General features: G+C 37.5%; 1 protein-coding gene across 1 annotated transcript in view; it reads left to right on the top strand.

Annotated features, from left to right (window-relative positions):
- The window catches only part of VSNL1 (visinin like 1), an 81,716-nt gene that overhangs the window by 23,259 nt on the left and 38,222 nt on the right, over nucleotides 1–20,235 (top strand). The window contains exon 2 of the mRNA XM_088534412.1: nucleotides 15,393–15,559. Within this exon, the coding sequence (XP_088390538.1) occupies nucleotides 15,398–15,559 (162 nt within the window). The 5' untranslated portion in view covers nucleotides 15,393–15,397. The remainder of the gene's footprint in view (nucleotides 1–15,392; nucleotides 15,560–20,235) is intronic.

Genomic DNA, 20,235 nt, shown 5'->3' with positions numbered 1-20,235 from the left:
CGAAAATTTGAGAAGGTTAAAACTAGATGATATGGATTACTCTAGATGTTATATTCATATACAAATTTATGAGGCATTTTGGCAAATAAAAAAGCCGTGAGAGAAATTAAATAGTAAAGATGGAATTGACTATAAGGAAAGGAAATTTTCCTTCCTTTTTGCTATCCAATGTGTTTTTATTCTTTCTTAGCAGCAGTATAATTTATGCACTTTAATTACATAAACATAACCAATATGACATAGACTATTGGATCATCCTCAAAATCATTCCCAATGTCTGGAATCATTAGAGAGAGCAACAGTCTTTTTTTACTGTAAACCTTTTCACCTCCACATTCTCCAGTACTGTGAGATAATCATGTGATGAGCCATGACAAGACTTCATTTGGAGAAGCAGGATAATGTCTGATATTTTCTAGCTTTCCAAATTCTGCAGACTTTTAAACAGTAGTTGTCAATGTAGTTACAGCTGCTTCATGTCACAGTTGGGAATATAAATATTTCACCCATTGCTGTCAGCTGTCATCTAGGAGAAGCAGTTACCGTGGAAGGTGAAACCATGTGAGCACTGTCCAGTCCTCACATCCTTGCCTGTTATCTCCAACATTCCTTTTTGGTTTGGAAAGATATTCCATAGTCTGCTTCAGTGAGACCTTAAGGTTGTCTCAGTAATTACAAACTTTGCTTCAAAGTGAAACCATCTATGACTCTATTTTTAACTCTGGGATCTTTGCAGACCAGGTCCAGGGGCCTCAGCTATTCACATGGACAATTTAGCAAGAGTCATTCCTAAATTTGAAGAAACATCATGCAACTTGAGAATGAGCGTTGTTTCTCTTGCTTTTGAGGATGGGTAGCCCATACTGTGGTCTTTCAGTTGCTCAGTCTTCTAAAGCAGTTTTAAAAGAAGGTCTTTATTGGTCACAAGGTTTGATGGGCAATGAATCAGAACATAATTCTATTTTCCTAGACCATTTAAGGAAACTGCACACTATCATGTTAGATTTTGAATTTTGAGAACATCCAAAGGTTTCTGAATCAGCTTATATGGATAAAATAACATCCATCAAATGTATTCTGGTAGATAATAAACACAGGGAAACCAGACAGTATTTTGGGCTAATTCCAGAATCCCATGATTTAAATATTTATATATCTTTCACTTGTTTTCCATCATACTTATATTTTCCATATATTTCCATCAGAGTTGTTTTTTTTTTTTTTCTCTTTTTATGGATACATTGCTACCACCTGTGCTCAGAGCTGTTCTTATATAGCAGCTTCCCGTATGTTTCACTGGTGGAATTGTAAATGCATTCATGTACAAACCGAAAATGTTGCTAACATTTTCTGCCCACCTTTTTCAGTCATCCCCAAAAAGATAATGACTAAACCGTGTGTCCTAGAAATACAGCCTTCAGAAAGCCATCTGAAAAGCAAGCATCCTCTAAAGTAAGAAAACAGGCTTTTCCTTGCTTCTTGTTCTTTGCAGCTTAAAGTACAGAAGTTCTCTTTGATGCAGTAGTACAACAGTCTTGTGATGCTTTGTAAAGTTCTCTTCTATTTCCTCCTCTTTCTTCCATATAGATTTTATTATTCTTGGTCATGATAAATACTAGTAAAGTTTAGTTCCTGTGTCTCTTGTATCTTTTCTTTCTGTCTGTCTATGGTTCTTTCATTCCACAAAAAATGTGTGGCGTGTGCACAGATACTGCACACATACACAGATTCAGTTGGGTAAATATATAAATGTTTTATTAACACAGCCACGGTAACCAGTTGTAATAAAAATATTTTCCAATAGATCTCTCACTGAAAGCAGTTGGTAGAAGTTGTTGCAATTACTTTTAATGTATGAAATTATAAAATTGTGCAGTCCTTTAGCATGAGAGCCTCTCTGTGTATCTTCTCCCCACTTTAGCTTAACTTTTAATCAAAAATCCATATGTTGCGATTCATACTTTGGATTTATGAAGATATGTACATACCTCGCTGTCTTTCAGAACAACTATTGTACTATAAAAGCCAAAGTCAAAGTAAAACAAATGGCTAGGAGTTTGTGTTTGTAATGAATTTTATGCAATGAAGGACATACAAAAGTCTTAAAGACTTGCTATTAAGATCATAATATAATAATGAAGTTTATGTTTTAGGAAGAAAAAGTCTCCTCACAGAGAGACAGCTTCCTCTTTCTTCCTCTTTGTTTTGCTGCTCATTTTTCAATTTCTATCAATATAAATCTCAGAATGCATTCTATATTTCAGTATGTAACCTTGCTAAGAGTATTTTTAAAATATTTTTGCTATGTCATATGCTAAAATACTTATATTTTTTGAAGGAAGCATTCATGAGAATCACCTTTATTATCTGTCTGTCTGATTTCAAATAGCAGTATTAATGTGTACTAATTTATAAGAAAATACTAGGGAATTATGATGATTATATGCATTATTACTTTGCTGCTGGATTGATCCATGTAGGATAGGTTCTCTGTTCGGAAGGACCTTTTTCCTTTTTTTTTTTTTTTTAATTTGCGTAGAAGCTATTTTTATATTTTGAATCAATTGTGTACAGCGTGACATAAATTGGATTGACAAGTCTGGAAAATGAAACTCATAAAGGAAGAAGCACAAACAACAAATAGTTCTAAATTAGGTCCCGGAGGGCCCAGTTCAGTTCCATGCCTTCACATCTTGAACCTTTTTACTCTAGTTTATGTGAAGGATACTAGTTAAAGTAAAAAAATACTTGGAAATCTCAACTATGACTTCGTCTTTTGTGCTGAGCATTGAATTACACTGTTAAATATCAATCAGGACAGTGATTATGGACAAACACAACGGTTATCTGAACTTTACAGCTCACCTTGTGGCACAGCTGAAATGACTTTGAACTCTGTGCGCACTCTTTGCCTGTTGCATGTTTTAACATGAAGAACAGGAAGGTTGGCAGCTTTTTGTTAACATAGCATGGAAATCTCAAAAACAAAAATTTGTCAAAAACAACTTTATTCCCACCTAAACTTCAGGTGCGTAACAAAACTGCTGGTGTGTGTGTGCAGAATGAAAGCAGCCATTTTAGAAGGACTCCAAAGGGAGGGCCCGTAGCTACAAAATTAGAAGAATACCTTTAGATGAGCAGGATTGACTGTGATGATTTTTCTCTGTTGACAAAAGAGAGCACTTTGGCATTTACTGGTTCAGTATGCTCAAGTCAGCCATCTAAATAAAGTAGGTGAGATCTTACTCAAAGAAAGACTCGGTTCAGTTGCTAAAGCATGGGTGTCTAGTGCCACCTAAAAGGCCTTAAGGTATATGAGACATCCACGTGGAGCTGGCAGATATTGACACAGGACTTGGAGTAGCTGATGTCTTCCTGGGCCAACAAGGACACCCTGTATTGAGGTAGCTGATTTGAACTCAAACATGGCTTAGGTCCTACTGATAGTCTGCAAGGCATGAGTTCATCCTCTCTTTGCTGCAGGATGATTATGAAACTGCCTACTTAGAGTGAGACTAGAGAAACTCAAACCTTATTTTAAATGAACCATCAAAGAGCTGGCATTTAAATTATTGCATTTTTTACAAACCGCAAGAATCACAAAAGGGTGGAAACCCTTTGTATTTCATACTGGAGCTCTGAAGCATTTAAAGTTCTTCCTGAAGTTCATTTTCATTTTTTTTTTCAATATTTCTTCTATATTTGATTTACTGTCAAACATTCTTAACATTTGAAGTATGTTTTTCCTGTTCAAGCTGTTTGTGATTCATTTGCTCACTTTTTTTTTTATGAGTAACATTTTTGACTGCCCCCCCGTGTCCAACTTAAAAGTGTAAAGCAATTGATTTCAATCTGCAGAATTATGATTCATCCTCTCAGTAATGTATTTCCTCTGCATTTAATCATGCTCCATCTGAAACAGTCACAAGGGAAGGTTCCGACGATTGGTTTATAATGAATTTGGGGTGAGCACTGCAGCAAAGGATCATTAGCCACAGCAATGCAAACACTTTGTTTTGGCTTTGAAAGGTTTTTAGTAAAATGAAAAGCTGTAATATACTTTCATAACAACCACTTTTATTAGTATCCCTCATAATACACAGTCATGTGGTTTTTAGTAATGTAGTTTTGCACACAGGTCAAAATCATCACTTGAAATCAGATCAGTTAAGAGTGGTCTGACGATGTGGGTAAAAAGGGAGCCAACTCCAAAATATTCATTTTTTTTTAAATGCAGAAATTAGGCAGAAACAAAATTATTCCTATATGTATCTGCCTGTATTTATTCTATTTATTGCCACACTATTTATAGATCATGTGCTGATACCCTTATTCAGATTTGTTCTCCATCCTTTATTGGTCACAGTTGGTCATGAGAGGACATGGAAACAAAAAGAAAAGAGAAATTATCACTGATTTGTGAGTTGGGAACAGGTAGGAAAGAATCTATGTGCTGATCTTGTTGCAGTTATGTCCAGCAAAGAGTGGAGAAGAGCTGTTCATGGCTCATCATACCTTCTTCTCCCTGTGTATCCAGATACTGCCCTGAGACAGTGTCTTGCACCATTGGGCGTAGCAGCTAAAAGAAATGCTGTAGTTGTAAAAGAGTTGGACATTAGCAATGGGTTGAAGAAGACCATCCACTTACAGAGCAGCAAGAACCTGAAGTGATTTTTTAAATGGAATAATAATATATTTAAACAATAATCAAAACTGCCCTCACTCTTCTAGTCCATTCTAGTCCAGGACTTCATTTGCCAAAGAGCTATACTGAGTATAAGACAATAAATAATAAAAAAAGGGAAATCACAAGGACCTAAGGAGACAGTCTTGAGCAGCATGATTCCCCCTTTTATCTGCTTAAAACTGCTATGCTTTGGAGGGGCTGAAGAAGGGTGGAAAAGAGTTAATTTTCCACTGCTTTGATGGAAATAACTAGCAGTACCTGTCTATATTTGGTGTAAGAGTGTGCTGGGCTTTTAATGGCATTAGTCACACCTGAATAAAGTTTATAATACAGAGGAATATTGATCAGCTTCAGCAAATGTTTGTGCTTCCCTGTGAGATCAGAAGCAGCGTTTTGATTGTAGGTAATCCTCTGTTGTCAAGAAGGGTGGGATCTTTCTCATTTCACTTTAAGCTTTTAGAAATTCAGTTTCAAATCTAAGCAAGTTAGAAGCCGCCTCTAGAATCAGCAGAAAGGAAGAGACTCTTGTAGAGGGTGATTCATCCCAGCTTAAAATAGGCATACATATATTCATCCTGCCTCTTTCAGACGTCTATCTCTACAGGGAGTGAATCACTCTGAAGATTTCTGGCTGTCTAATGGCTACAGATGGACCAAAGAAAACCATCTTTTAAAACAGCTAACATTAGGTGAGATTAATCCACCTTTGCAGAAAAGTAGGGCAGTGTTGTTTAAATGTAGTTAATAAGCAATGGGATATAAAAGTAGTATGAGGCTTGTGTCAAAAGTAGAGCTTCATGACTGAAGAGTGAGAGATGTGGTCTTAAAAACACATGTGATTGATTGAAACACCAGTTAAAACAAGGGTGGATGATGTCCAGTGAAAAACCTGTCAGTAAGCATGACAATTTACAGAATATGGCTATCTTATGCTTACTAAGGGTACAGTAACCATTCTGCCAAAACTGCCAAACTGCCAAATTTTAGGATATCTGCTGAAATTTGAGTGTAGAGTAAGTATGTATTCTTTTTCCAGGTGATTACCACAGAATAAATGGCCATTAATTTATAAACAAGGAGAAAAAAAAAAAAAACACTAAGAAAAAAATGGTTTATATATGTAAATGTGGTAAAGTCAATGACTAGAGTGTGATAGCACTTATCATCATTGTACATCCTGAAGAAAAACAGCGTTTTAACAACTACGGTCATTACAAAGAGGAAAAAAAAAATCTGTCTCTCAGGTGGAGGAAATTTTGGTGTATTTTGGCATGACAAAAGTCAGATGGATGCTTACAGTGCCACGTAAACATTGTCATGTGATTCGAAAAGGGCTTGGAACGCACTAAGACAATAATGTTCAAGCATGTCTTATCAATAGGCCCCCCAAAGAGAAGTTTGCAGCAAACATCCCAGTCGCATACTGAAAAGTGCCTACATTTCTAAAATACCTAGAAATCATATAGGCCACACTTCTGTAATGTGAGGCTTGGGAAATGTTCTCAGTGATGACCCTTAACTCATTCCAGTGGCAACTCTCCATCCATGAATCAGGAAATCTCATTGGAACATTAGTCTCCTGGAAGCCTATTAGATTCTAGAATAAAACCCTCAGATATATCAGCCAAAAGATGTTATATGTGGTAGAAGGCATACAGAAAACCTGTCACGGCAATCAAGGCTTTAAGGGTGGAGTATTCTGGATAATCCAACTAACCATTACTCAAATTCATTGGAATGTTGTTCGGCATATATATGAGTTACTACAAAAAGACACAGTGTTCTGCATGCATTTTAACACATCGTTTTTGAGGAAAAATCGGAGAGAATAGGCCAACTAAGAAAATACTCATCCTGCTGACGACAAATGAATCTTCCTCCTCAATTCATACCTTCATTACCAGTTACTTACTGATCACCACCACTGATAGAGACTGGCCTAATAGCAAAATGAAACTATGGCAACAAATATAATTAAATATTTGCTGACACTCAGCATTAACAAGTGTATCATTCTCTTCAGAAACTAGCCACTAAATTGTCTAGAAGATCTAGAATTGGCCATCAAACTGTTTAAATAGTGGAAAAAAAGAAATGGACATGACAAACAGAAGGAAAAAAAAAATACTATTTGAGTTATGGTATGTAACAAAGCCAAACAATAGAATTAAATAGGAAGTCTTTAGTTTAAAAAAAAAAAAAAAAAAAAAAAAAAAAAAAAGGTACACTGACTATTCAGAGACATTTCTTTTTTCTGTAGGAATGTGATATCTTCCTCATTGCACTCCACAGTTAAAGACTGAAAGAAAGAGCAAGTAAAGGAGCAATTTTGTCCCTGTCTTTTCAAGGCTAACTCTAAGCAATAGAATCTGGAAGCCTTTCTGAGTGCACAGCTCATGTTAAACAATCCAGATTAAGTCTCTGCTTTATGTTACTTATCCCCTATCCCACTTGCAAAGGAAGAAAGCCATGACCTGCCCTAAGCAGCTTCCCAGTCTGAGTGGGGAGAATAGAAATGTAGCTGCAGGTCAGTTTATGTGGTTGTCTCTTTTAGAGTCCAGCTTTGAATAAAACTGCTGCGTCTCATGGAGGTACCTCAAAAATTGAGCTCCTGGATGGCCTGGCTACTATTACCCTTGATTTTCATGTCAGAAATGTAGGTAACATGCTTTTCGTTTTACTCCATACTCAGAACACATTCATTGTTTTCATACTCTTAATGAAACAAAACTTTTATTTTCTAGCCACCTGTGTGATGGGAGAGGAGGAAACTACATACCAGTCACTTATGTTAGACCATCTACCTGTATAGATATTATCCTTTCCTTTTTTCTTTTACTGCTTAAATCTAACTGAATATCTATCTCATTTCAACTAACATTTAAAAATATACGTTCTTTTGCTTAAACTTCATTTATTATTCAATTCAGTTGGATAATTGTATTCTATAATGTCATTATTTTCTATATTTCCTTATTTCTTTTAGGCAGAAGGATTAAAGGCCTGAATCTGATCTTTGGAAAAAAACAGTAATGTGAAATCATTGTGTTTTTTCCTATTTTACTGCAGTGTAAATCAGAACCGGGTTGTCTCACCCTTAGTTGGAAGTGTAAGTTGACAGCAGTAAATCAAGACTGTCCCTAATTTCAATATGGTGCTACACGTTCACAAAAAACCTTTTTTTTCCACTCATGAACTTTCCATCAGTTTGTATGGTGCAAAGTACAGTATAAGCTTGGTTAAAATCTCAGAAGATGCTAAACATTGTGTGAAGGGGAAAGCCGGGAGCCCATGCTGCTTCTCAATGGGAAAAGCACAGCATGTTCCTGAGTGCTACAGATCATTGACAAGCAAAGTATTAATATCATGGGAGTATAAGAAATCTACCTGTACCTGATAATCGGATTTAGAATTACTATTGGTGTCGGTAGTTCTCGAGTCGCAGAATCACCGAGACCGGCAGGGACATCTGGGGGTCATCTAGGCCAAGCACGTGCTCAAAGCAGGGTCACCAAGAGCAGGACTGTACTCCATATCACTTAGGTTCATTAGGCTTCACTAATTACGGCAGTCTGTGTCCTTGGTCTCTCTGCCTGTATCTGGTGCGGTGCTACGGCACCTGGAGTAGAAATGGGAAATGCTGAGGATTGCATTCAGCTTCCATTCCATGTGTTGCCGCTAGTCTTTCTCCTTGCTGGCAAACTGCCGGTGTGGAGATGCTGTGTGTTTGGATCCAGGAGCTTGGAGAGAGGAGCAGGAATTGAGCTGAGGGAGTCGTTTGCCCTTTGGAGTTTTGGAGGGCCATGATAAATGCCATGTCTGTCATGGAGTCTTGACTCTTAGTCACTGAAGAGGATCAAATTGACTGGCTTACAGGGGGCCAGTGAGGGAAGAAAAACAACTGCTACCACCAGTATTTCCTGATAAGCTGACTAACCCCTTTTCTAAAGATTTAATAGTACTTTAATATTTCTTTGGTATCAGTATATTGTAAGATTCAAAGGGTATCTACATAAGTACCATATCATTCTCTAACAGATCTTCCTCTCCTGCTTTTGCTAGGAAAAAAATCCCCTCCAGTGTGGCTCTGCTATGCAAGAGATATGCAAGGCTCAGGGGCATCCCTGTTTTGTGCAAGCTAGCTTAAAAATCACATTGTCAGCTGTTGTGTTTAGGTGCTTCCCAGTCTGTATGGGAAGCATTGCAGTTGGACAAAGTCATTCCAATCACAGCCGTTGTTCTTTGTGGTTTGGATGGGAAAATTCCTCCTTTCCTCCACACATATTGTTTCTTGGATACTTATTGCTATGCAACTTTGGGTACGAGATTTTTGGCTTTTTTTTGTTTGAAAGGTTCCAGATTTCTTTTTCTGTGGAATAAATATATTTGAAGAAATGAAGCATCTGTGGGGCTTGAAAGTCTGCTCCTATCTATCCTTCTTGCTGACATTAATAGAGGAAAGGCAGTGTCATGAGCAGCCTGAGGAGAAAGGAACAATGCTGGGAGTTGTCAGGAGTTATAGTTATTATCAGAACACAGCTGGAAATCTGTTAAACAGCCTGATCAAAAATAACAAGAAAATTGTTCTGTTATTGTAGAATATGCACATAGTTCTGTGCTTCCCCCAGCATTTAGTTGTTTGGGAGCTTTGTTCCTCCCATATATGCATATATGCTGGGGTCTATACAGTATGTAATCTACTTAGTACTTATAGACTTAGATTGTGTCAAAGATTGAAAAGACACCCACTGCACTTACCTGCATAATGCCAGGATTTCACATGTAATTTTGCAGGAGTCAGCACGTTCCTGTGGGAGTCTGTGGGCTGGGAGCAGGCAGAGGGGTGGGGATGAAGCACAGCTTTCCCTCCAACCTAATGACTGCCTGCCAGCGCAGCTGAGCTGGCAAACTGAGTGTTGTAATTTGCTTCTGGCATGGTCCACATGGCTCATTCCCATTTCCCAGAGCCAGGGAAAAGCAGGAAAAACATGTGCCTTATAAGAGGACTCTTTAATGCCTCTTGAGGCTGCTACTGTCAAGATGTTGCTTGACTACTGCATTTAGCTCATGCAGGATTGCTGCACTGGGAAAACAAGAACTTGAACATGAACAAAGTCAAAGCAGCCAAAATATAGTGATATAAGTTGAGGTAGTCCTGTTCATTAATGTCTCATAGGTGCCAGTACCTAGGGACCTAAGACTAATCTCCCTACGTTACTTCTAGAATCAGCAAAGGAAAGGAGGTGACTGGAATTGCTAGAGCCTTCTTTTCAAATGGTCCTCAGGATGAACCCTTTTCTCTCCGTTACATCTGAAGGGGATTTAATGAATTTAGCTAGCTGTTGTGGGTACCAGAAGCGAGGTGATTTAAGTGTCCCATTTTCCTCAAATAGTTGGTGTTGGGAGGAACCTCTGAAGATCCAGTCCACCCTTGTGTTTAAGTGAGGTCAACTAGAGCAGGCTGCCCAGGACTGTTTCCAGACAGGTTTTGATTATTTCTAAGCATAGAGATTCCACAGCCTCCCTGGGCAACCTGTCCTAGTGCTTGATGACCCTCACAGTAAAGAAGGTTTGTTGTATCTATCTATTTATTTATTTATTTATTTATTTTTAATTACTCGAGAAGGCTGAGAGGGGACCTGATCAGTGTCTATAAGTACCTCAAGGGAGGGAGTGAAGAGGATGGTGTTGGTCTCTTTTCAGTGGTGGCCACTGACAGAACTAGAGGTAATGGCCACAAACTGAAGCACCAAAAGTTCCACAGGAACTTAAGGAAAAAAATTTTAACAGTGAGGGTGACAGCGCACTGGAACAGGCTGCCCAGAGAGGTTGTGGAGTCTTCTTCTCTGGAGATCTTCAAAACCCACTTGGACGCAGTCCTGTGCCACGTGCTCTAGGTGACCCTGCGTGTGCAGGGGGGTTGGACTAGATGACCTCTAGAGGTCTCTTCCAACCTTAAGCATTCTATGATTTTGTGATTCTATGACTCTTCTCCTTTCACCTCTTGTCCTTTCAGTAAATACCACTGAGAAGAGTCTGGTTCCATTGTCTTTACTCCCCCAGTAAAGGCAAGGCAGTATTTACACCCATTGCCAATATTGCCCTGAGCCTTCTCTTCTTCTCCAGGCTGAGCAACCCTAGCTCCCTCAGCTTCTCCTTATAGGAAAGATGCTCCAGTCTCTTCATCACCCTCGTGTTCTTTTGTTGGCCTCAATCCAGCATGTTCATGGCTCTCCTGTGCTGGGGAACCCAGTAGTCCATGTGTAGCCTCACCAGGACTGAGCTCTGCCTAACACAACAGGGAAAGAAAATGGTCAAGTGTAACTAAATACAGGCAAAGCAAATAGGAAGGCACAGGCCTGGGTTTACAGGGACCTAGTTGGTGTGGGAATTTGAGTTATTTTTCAGCACCATCAGAAGTATGAGATCTTGGAAAACACTCAGATTATTCTTCATTAGGAATAGCCAGAAATATATTTGTTTGTACCTGATCCCTTTAAAATATGAAAACCTCCTGAGAAGTTTAAAGGGGGAATAGAGAGGAGGGGAGGAAGGAAACAAGTGGGGACAGAGCTGTGTTAACAACTGCTTGGGGGCTGTCCTGAAATACTTAATCAGCAAAGAAGCTTCTATAAGTTGTTAAGCTTTATTTATTTATTTATTTTGGTCTTTAATAAAATGCTGATTATTAAAATTCTATTCATAGTGTAGTATTGCTGAGCCAAGAGGGAAAGGCAGAACTGTTAAACCTGTATAGGAACTACTGCAAAATATTATAGGTAAAAAACCTTGCCTGTAACCAAGGGATTTGGATGATGATGATGATGGTGTGGAGGTAGGAGGTATTTTAACATGTCTGAAGAATATATGGGAAAATGCAGCAATGATATCAAACTGAAGCAGGATAAAACTGGAAGACCAGGTCTGGTGTTAAAACTGTAAAGACTGTCTGCTCCTTCCCGCACATGATTTAGCTCCTTTACCTCCAAAGCCCCCAGAAAATCAATATAAACCCAATTTGCTACGCCTTACTGCTGAGTCATCTTAGACTAACTGCAGCCTCCTCCTGCTCTCACTCCTCTGGCCAGTGTGGAGGGGACAGAAAGCAGGTGAATATATCCTGTAACGTTCCTCGTATTCCCCCTGCCCACTGTCTTCCAGCACAACCCAGAACGCTTCAGATTTTGGATGAGTTGTTTAATAAAGGGGGTGGCATTTGAGGCCGACATAGACTAAGACAGTGATTTTGGGGTTGCTGTGCAGCAGCTGAGATGCTGTTGCACAAAGTGCTCCCAAAAGCTTGTGCCTTTGGGAGCCAATGGCCTCTTCGGATTGTTTTGGACATGTGTTTTAAGCTTGGCCTTTATTGTGCCACAAGCAGTAAGAGCAGTAGTAGTTTTCTGGGCTCTGTAATCTGGACTCTGGTGCTCTTGCTAATATTAATATGTGTTCTTCTGACAGCGGGCTCACATTGGGAACAGAGCGGACACCTTTACTCATGCAAAGTGCCACCCACTTAGGTGATTTTGTTTACTGTGAATCTCTACCCTACAGTGGTTGGGAATCTTTTTTTTTTTTAATTCATTTTTTTTCTTCCATGATTTTTGCCATTTTGAAAACGCAGCAGCAGATGAATAATGGTGCTTGGATTGTCACACTGCATGGTTGGAAGCATGGGAGTTGGAAGCAAATTTGTAGTTTGAAAAAATTAAATTTACTAAACAAAGAAATGCTTGCAGAGTGACCTTTCCTCTACTTGAAAACTTAGTGATTGTGCAGCTGTTCTCTCTGCTTTTGCTTCATGCATATGCATGGTTTTCACAAGGGGGAGAAAAATGTTTGGGAAACCATGATTATAACTTAATTAAAAATAGTTTCAATTTTAGAAAATTAACTGTGTTGGCAGTGGTGTACCCATTGCTAATGGGTGATTGTACTTTTCAATAATAATAAGAGATTCAATGAAACCCTAGAAGATGTTAGAATGTGATTAACTGGATAATCTATGTATTTGAGCTTTTATTCTCAAATAAGCTGTGTCTCCCGGAGCCAGAAGTGTGAGTTTATATTTGATAATTATATGAGGCTCTTGAGCCTTCTTGCAGATTGTAATTCAATTCTGTAAGAAAAGACATTTAAAAGGAGAGGCGGGAATGAAGGTCTGTAATGACAGGAAGGTGCTGTGGCCGGGACGGTCACCTTGTCCAGCCTCACCTAGAGCAAGGCAGACTATGTGTTATCTTATACCGGAGAAGCAAGTGAGAGTGGAGAACTCACCAGTCCCAAATTACACCTTCCCCACAGGTTGATTTGGGTCTCTGTAACCAAACTTGGGTTTTTCAAGATGTTAGCTGACATTTTGCACCACTCAGAGGAAATTATTTGTTGGGATGTGTCAGAGATGGCTGAAAGGTGTTTGGAACTGACCAGACAACCTACAGGGCATCAAGCAGCTTGCTAAAACTAGGGACCAATTACAGAGGAGAAAATTGTCTTATTTTTGTGGGCATGATGGCAGAAAAGATTATGGATAGAGATTTTTGTTCATCTCTTTAGTCATGTAAACTTGGGTAAGTGCAAACCTACCCCATTTTCTACAATGTTTTATGTTATAATAACATTACTAATAATAGAAAACCTGTCAGTCAAAAATGCCTGATATTTTCCCATTAAAGATCACTTTTTTTCCATGTATAAGTGTCATTGAGATAAATAATAATGGGGATATGAATCCAAATGAAAAGAGTCGAATTAAAGTAGACTGGAATGAATTAAAAGAGATGGAAGATGCCCTAAGAACCTCCCTAAGGTAATTACTGCCATTACTGACAATCTTTTTTGATCCTGTGGGCCCCAAGCAAAGTACTTTATGGCTGTAAAGGGTAGCACACTTTAAAGGAAAGAAAGAAAAAAAAAAAAGAGAAAAAAAATGGGCCCCTTAAAGATCAAAATTCTGTCATTGTGTCATTGCATTGAAAGGTCATCCACATTGGAACTAGATAAAGATCTGTATTTGTGTGCGTGGGTCTGTGTAGCATTTAATTTCAGACTTTGCCAAATCAAGTCAATAGCATACATAATTAATATTCATTCTGAAAGCTGATCTTGAGGAGAAAAGGAATTCAAAGATAAGGTATGGGCAATTGTTCGAAATTCTTGTAAACTGCAAATGCATCATTCGGTCAAAACAGATGATTTTTAACATTTGCATACTTGCCAGTATTTGAGCTAAGTTTACCCAAATATGTGGATGGGAGTGTAGCAAAGCAAAGTAGTAGTTTACTACTGTCAAATAGTGATTTGTTGTATGAGTTCCTGTAGGGCATTCTTTGACTTCAGAGAGGATACAGAGTAAACCATTTCTTGCAAAGTGACATGGTGGAATCTTGCAAGGCTTTTAAGGGAAGGAAATGCAGAGTGTGCGTAAGGGGGGTTTACTTGCCAGGTCTCAAAGCATCCCAAGAAATTACGGCTCACTGTCATTGCACAGGGCTGTCCTTTGGTAGCCTTGCCCCCTAGGGCTTTGGGATATTTCTGGCTGATAATGTCCTGGCTGGGTTGTATCATTTTGTACTTGCAGATGACTGAATGTCCAGAGTTCATTTTGTACCAGTTGAGTCCTTTGACAAGATAGACCTTAGTGCTCAGAGTACTTATGGGGCTGAGGTGGGTGCTGGCATGGCCAAGAGCGCTGGTCATCGCGGTTGGGCCGAGGATGGATGGGGATGCTGTGGAGCTTGGAAGGGCAGACCAGAGACTTATCTCAGGTAAAAGACCAACATAGAAAGTATTGAATTTGATGTATATAGACATATCTGTATTTTGTGCTTCTATATATTCTATATTTATAAATATTAAACATTTATAAATAGGTATATAAGACATATACAACAAATGCAGTGGATATCTCCAGTGATAACAGTGATGGGGTATAAATCATCTACTGTATATTAACTCTACAATAAGAATACTTAAATACCAATATATATAAATAAAAAATCCATCTGTCTTTCAAGTCTGATAGCAGCGTTTTTTCAAGACTAAAGACAACTCTAGGTTTGCTTCTTTGCAGTGGTGTTTCAAAGTATGGGCCTGTCTTGTCCAGTGCCTTCTGCCTACAAAGAGTAGCAGTGAATAAGAGTGTGGTGTGTGGAGACACACTCAAGGCAAAGTCTGCAGATATCCCTGAAGCTGTGAAAAGTTTTTGATAAATTAAAAGAAAAAAATGAAGCCATATTTTTTAGCCTTAGAGTAGTGTAAATCTAGAAATTACCTTACAGAAACTGCTAAGAAAAGAGAGGCCGCCTCTCTATATGATGATACTTCTGAAATAAGAGAAATGTGGTAGTGCTTCACAAAGGAAGGACCATAATCCCACCAAACCCAAAGCAAAATAAATCTTTCATTTAGAGGAGGATATTATTAAGACAGAAAAAGATTAATTTTTATAATTGATTTGAAGACAAGAAAACAGGCTGTCGCCAGGTCTTAAGATTTCTAAAATGAGAGTGTTTCCTTGTTCCCCATTTCAGCCTCAAATATTCAAGTTTAGCTTAGTTTCGTAGTCACAAGGGAGCCCATGAAGTTGGGTTTGACCAAAAGCGTCAGTGTGTGTAAAACAAGTGATAAATTCCAGCTTTTCTGCTAATCAAGTTTAAAATATCACAGCAACTTGACTAATTGTATTAATTCATTTTTTCTTTAGGCAAAATGGGGAAACAAAATAGCAAACTGGCTCCTGAAGTGATGGAGGATCTGGTGAAGAGCACAGAGTTCAACGAACATGAGCTAAAACAGTGGTACAAGGGATTTCTAAAGGACTGTCCAAGCGGTAGACTGAACCTCGAGGAATTTCAGCAGCTCTATGTAAAGGTAAGGTATTTATTCTTATTTTTTGTCCAATATAAATATAAATATAAATCTTTGTCCAGTGTAAAGCCAAAGTTTATTTAAGAGCTGTCGTTCATTCAGATTAAGCAGTATGTTCAGTAGGGGAAGCACTGGTGAATACAAGGATATAAGTGAAAGTTTCCCACTAGAAAGATCAGCGATTCATATAGGGATCAGAACCAAGTGTTTAGGAAGAAAGTTGTAAATTATTCACAGGAAATTTGCTTTCTTCTCTCTGTAATGTATGAGGATCTTTCACCTTGAAAAAGATGTTCCAGTCCTGTTTAATAGGCTATGTTGTATCCTGTGTAATACCATGGGATTATAAACTGTGTGATCGTTGGACTTACTCATGTAAAAGTCTATTCTTTTGATTTCAGCGAAGCTCTTAGGTTGGTGAGTTTTCACAGCAATATGTTCTTCAGATGAATTTTGCATTGTATATGAGGAAGTTTATCAATCTTAAGGATTGCTTTTCCTTGTCAACTCTCTCATTGCCCTTGTTATATGCTAAAGGAAAACTAGGCTGCTTGGTTTATTTTCTTTTTATTTTTCATCATCAGATGAAGTGAATCTTTTTCCTTGCATTTAGTATGTATTTATTCTGTAAAAAAGAAGAGCATGGGGGAAGCATGAGAAGTATATTCATGTTACAAAGATAATTATATTTTAATTTAGAATGGAGTTTCTGCCTAAAGGTCAGAGACTTCAAAGTAATTTTAATTAGGAAAAATATTGGATGTCACTGATGAATAGCAGGATCAGAACAGTTCATAAGTACAATGTGAGGCGGAATAAAAATAAAAAGCCTTTAAAATGTGAGTAGCTAATATTAAGCAAACTGACAATTTCTGTAGACAAGTGGAACTATCTGTCTCTTCCTTTACAGGAATAATACAGTCCTTTCCTGGATTTCTTCAGTCTTGAACCAGATCTCTCTATAAATTATTACCCAGTCTCATTTTTCTTCTAATGGATTGTCTAACAAAACTACTAACTGCAGCTTACATAAATAAACTTCTATCTTCATATTTTAATATTTATGACTCAAGATGTTGCCTCAAAACCCCATTCTTAAATAAGACTGACTTAATATGAGGAACGATTTTTTTCCTTCCTTCAAGTACTGTGCTTTTTATTGACTGATAATTTATAGCTTCCATTTTAAATAATACTTGGTGCACGTCCACCAATATTAGACATCTAATCATTTCTTTTGCATGTTTCTGAGGAAAGTAAATGGGTTTTTAAAAATACACATTTATAGCAAAGTACACCAAGCATTTAACTGCTTAGAAATCAGGTCTTTCTTTTTGATACATTAGAGTAAATGAATTAAAATATTTTAGGTGTTTTTATCTGTTTTTAGGAGAGAGACCTTCTGAAAATAGCTCACAAGTGTAAGGACTTTCTCCCTCAAAAGAATGTTTGAGGTATTCACAGATAATTCACAAGATACTTTACCCATAGGAAAAATAGCAGACGTTCAATATTATGTTTACAAAATGGTGGTGCAAAAATGTAAGACAAAGAGCGTAATAATATTTTAGTTTTGAAATATAGAGACAGCTCTATAGTCTTACTGAAGTGTAATATCCGCCTTTTAGTTTTAACTTTTTTTTTTTTTTAATGCGCATTTCTAAACTCTTGGCTTCTACAGTTACATTTTTAAAGATCTGCTCTTTATAACGTTGCTGTCATATAGTTAGTCTAGTCTATTGTATTTGTGTATATATAGCATTTCTTTGTGCGGTGAAATGCTAATTTTTCACAAGTGAAATACATTAGCTTTAGTGAGTCGAGTCCAGAGCTTTACTTCTATGACAGAGGGAAATACTTGTAAAATAATGGCACCTCTCCTATATAGGACATTCTGCTTTCATTGTCTGCAGATAAAATCAGAGGAGTGAAATGGGATCTTTGCAAGAGAAGCCACCAGGAGGAGTCCCAAATCCTTACTGTTAGATTTAAACCATAATTTCTCTGTGTGATCTTATAGTTGTTAGATATGATATTATATCTGGTGTCTGCATTGGATTTTACCCAAGAAAACTCACAGAAAAAAAATAAATGTATTTTGAAAAAGAATATGTATATAGGACTTTAAGTTATGAATTGCTTTTTTTTTTTTAGATGATATTATGTCTTTGTTCATGAGAGTTATGTGGTGCCCTTTCACATGGAATGATGAAAGGGAGTAGGTGATCTGACAAAGTTATTAAGGAATGATTTGTTTTTATTCATACCTGGTAGAAAATATCCTCAGTTTTAAGAGTGAAAGCATGTCTATTTTCTGTTTTTAATAAAAATGGCCTATCATTTTTCTGGGCTTTCAGGTCTGCAGAATTTACTTATTTCAAATTTTATAGAGCCTTGAAAGCCCAATGGCTAGAATACGGATTGAATGAGTTATGGTTTCATCATTGTCAGTTATTTTTATTTTAGTAGGTATTTCATTGAGAGAGGGAGCAATAGTTTAATAGACAAGGCTCAAATGCCTGTCTGTGTTAATTCATCTACATTTACATTTTAGGCTAGATCAGGAGTGTTATTTTGAGGTGAATTTCCCGATTACTTCCACTGCTCTTCCATCATCATTGTCGTGTGATCCTGGTAAACATAGGCTGCGTTTTTTTTTTTAGGAAATTTAACTAAAAGATGTGTTCCAGGGTAACATCTTGTGAAGCACTATATAAAATTCCTGCTAGTAGACATTTGGTCTAGGGGACCAAGCTAGAACAGTTCTGAAGTAAAATATCTAGAACATGACTGACCTGCATGTTAGATCTCAGCACCAGCTTTTTTGAAAGGGGATTTCTCTCACTTGGCTTGGAAACCTTTGCTGTTGAAGTTCACATTTTAAAACAGCTATGCAATGCTTCAGATAAACAACAGTTATATAAGTGGACTACAGAAAAAAATGTTTGCAGGACTTCTAGTGAAAGTCTCTGTAAAATATTTAATAGAGAATACTTCTTTTAAATAGGCAGCTAATAGAAGGAAATCTACTTTATACTGTAGCGTATACAACATTATATGCAGTCTAATGAATTCAATTAAAAATATTTCTCCTTTGTTTGGGTGTATAGATTTTGAGGTGGGATCCAGAATCTGTGACCAGCTGTGAAGGTTTGTGTTTGATTCCACAGACCTGAATGAGGTGAATACTTGAATAGTTTTTGAAGCAGTTTATTGGAAATTTGTTCATATATTGAAGTCCAGATCCACAAATGCTGTGATGCTGAACTAGCTGCTCCAACAGAATGTAAAGATCCTTCTGAGAAAGCTAAAAATCAAGCCAGCACTTCGTACACATACATGCCTATGCAAACCCACAAGGTAATGCTCAAGACAGGAACAATTTTAATTAAATTCTACCTTTCTCCAGGGCATAAGCATCTCTAGTCACATAAGAATTGCATCCTGGAATTCTGTCCTGCAGAGAACTATCTCGGAAATTGGACGTAAAATCAAAATCAAGTGACCAGAGTCTTTTTCTATCTCTCATAAGTAAACAAGGAATCAGGGTAAGGTAAATGTCTAATTTTTATCACAGGGACTTAAACACTTCTAAAGCTATACAAAACTGGGAATCAATTACCATGTTTGTGTAAAGAGTGTGACTCTGCATGGTTTATAAACCTGCTGGAGAACCCTACCTGTGATGAGACAGGCCCTTTTGGGCTGCGGGCAGTATCCCAATTAACCTCTCTATCTATGGGAAATAGTGATTAGTCTGGAACCTGCAGTTTCCATCTTCAAAGAGTGTGCCCTATCTGTCAAGCTACAACTGTGCTTTCTCTTTTTGCCTTTCCCTTCTTTCTATCCTAAGAAGTCTTCAATTCCTTTATCATTAGCATTGTGGGTAGAGTGCTGAAGAAAAATCATTTTAAAAAGTCACATTAAAATAAATATACCAGTAAAATGTTCTGGATTCTTCCTGATGTTCTTTCGGGTTTATTTTGGTCTAAAGGGCCAAATATATTTTGCTTTAGCATTTTTGAATTCACTGGGTTTAGATGAATATGCCCTAGAGTATGTAAGCATACATAATCAGTACAAATGTTCACAGGAATTATGTGTGTTTATTAAGTGGAAAATAGGCTTCTATAATGTGATACTTCTTGGAACTGGGTCACTGAGCATGAGAAGCATATCCTCTGGATTAATAATAGAAGCAAGCACCAATGGTCCTTTAACTGGAAGGGTGGAGTTGGGGTTCATTGTGGTATAATGCCAGTATTAAAGTGAGTTGCTTTGTGAATTTGTTATACATCTTTCATGTTATTGTTTTTTAAAGATAAAATTGAATTGAAAAATTAATGTCTTTTTATTAATTTCAATCAAATGATTTGTCATATTTTTGGCTTCTGTCTCACATTTCCTGTCTTGAAGGGAACTGATTTCTAGTCCCTCCCTTTAATACGTGCAGAACAAAGGAATCTCAAAAATCTATTGAAATTTGAGTGAGTGTATTTCTGGCATCTTTTTCTCCATGCAGAATTTCAAGACAAGCTAGCATCCTTTTAAAGACAACATGGGGCCCCTTAAAACATTAGATCAGACTTGCATTTCAAGCTTTCCATGGATGTGAGGAAGTTTGATTCCAGAACAGCACAGCTGTGTTTACAGGCAGCTTAACATAGATACAGTTACAC

The sequence above is a fragment of the Tinamus guttatus genome, unplaced genomic scaffold (assembly GCF_059628265.1).
Source record: "Tinamus guttatus ecotype Peru unplaced genomic scaffold, ASM5962826v1 Tinamus_guttatus_pri_ptg000555l, whole genome shotgun sequence".
Taxonomy (NCBI): Eukaryota; Metazoa; Chordata; class Aves; order Tinamiformes; family Tinamidae; genus Tinamus; species Tinamus guttatus.
Note: the sequence above shows the minus strand (reverse complement) of the source record. Positions and strands in the feature narration are given on the sequence as shown.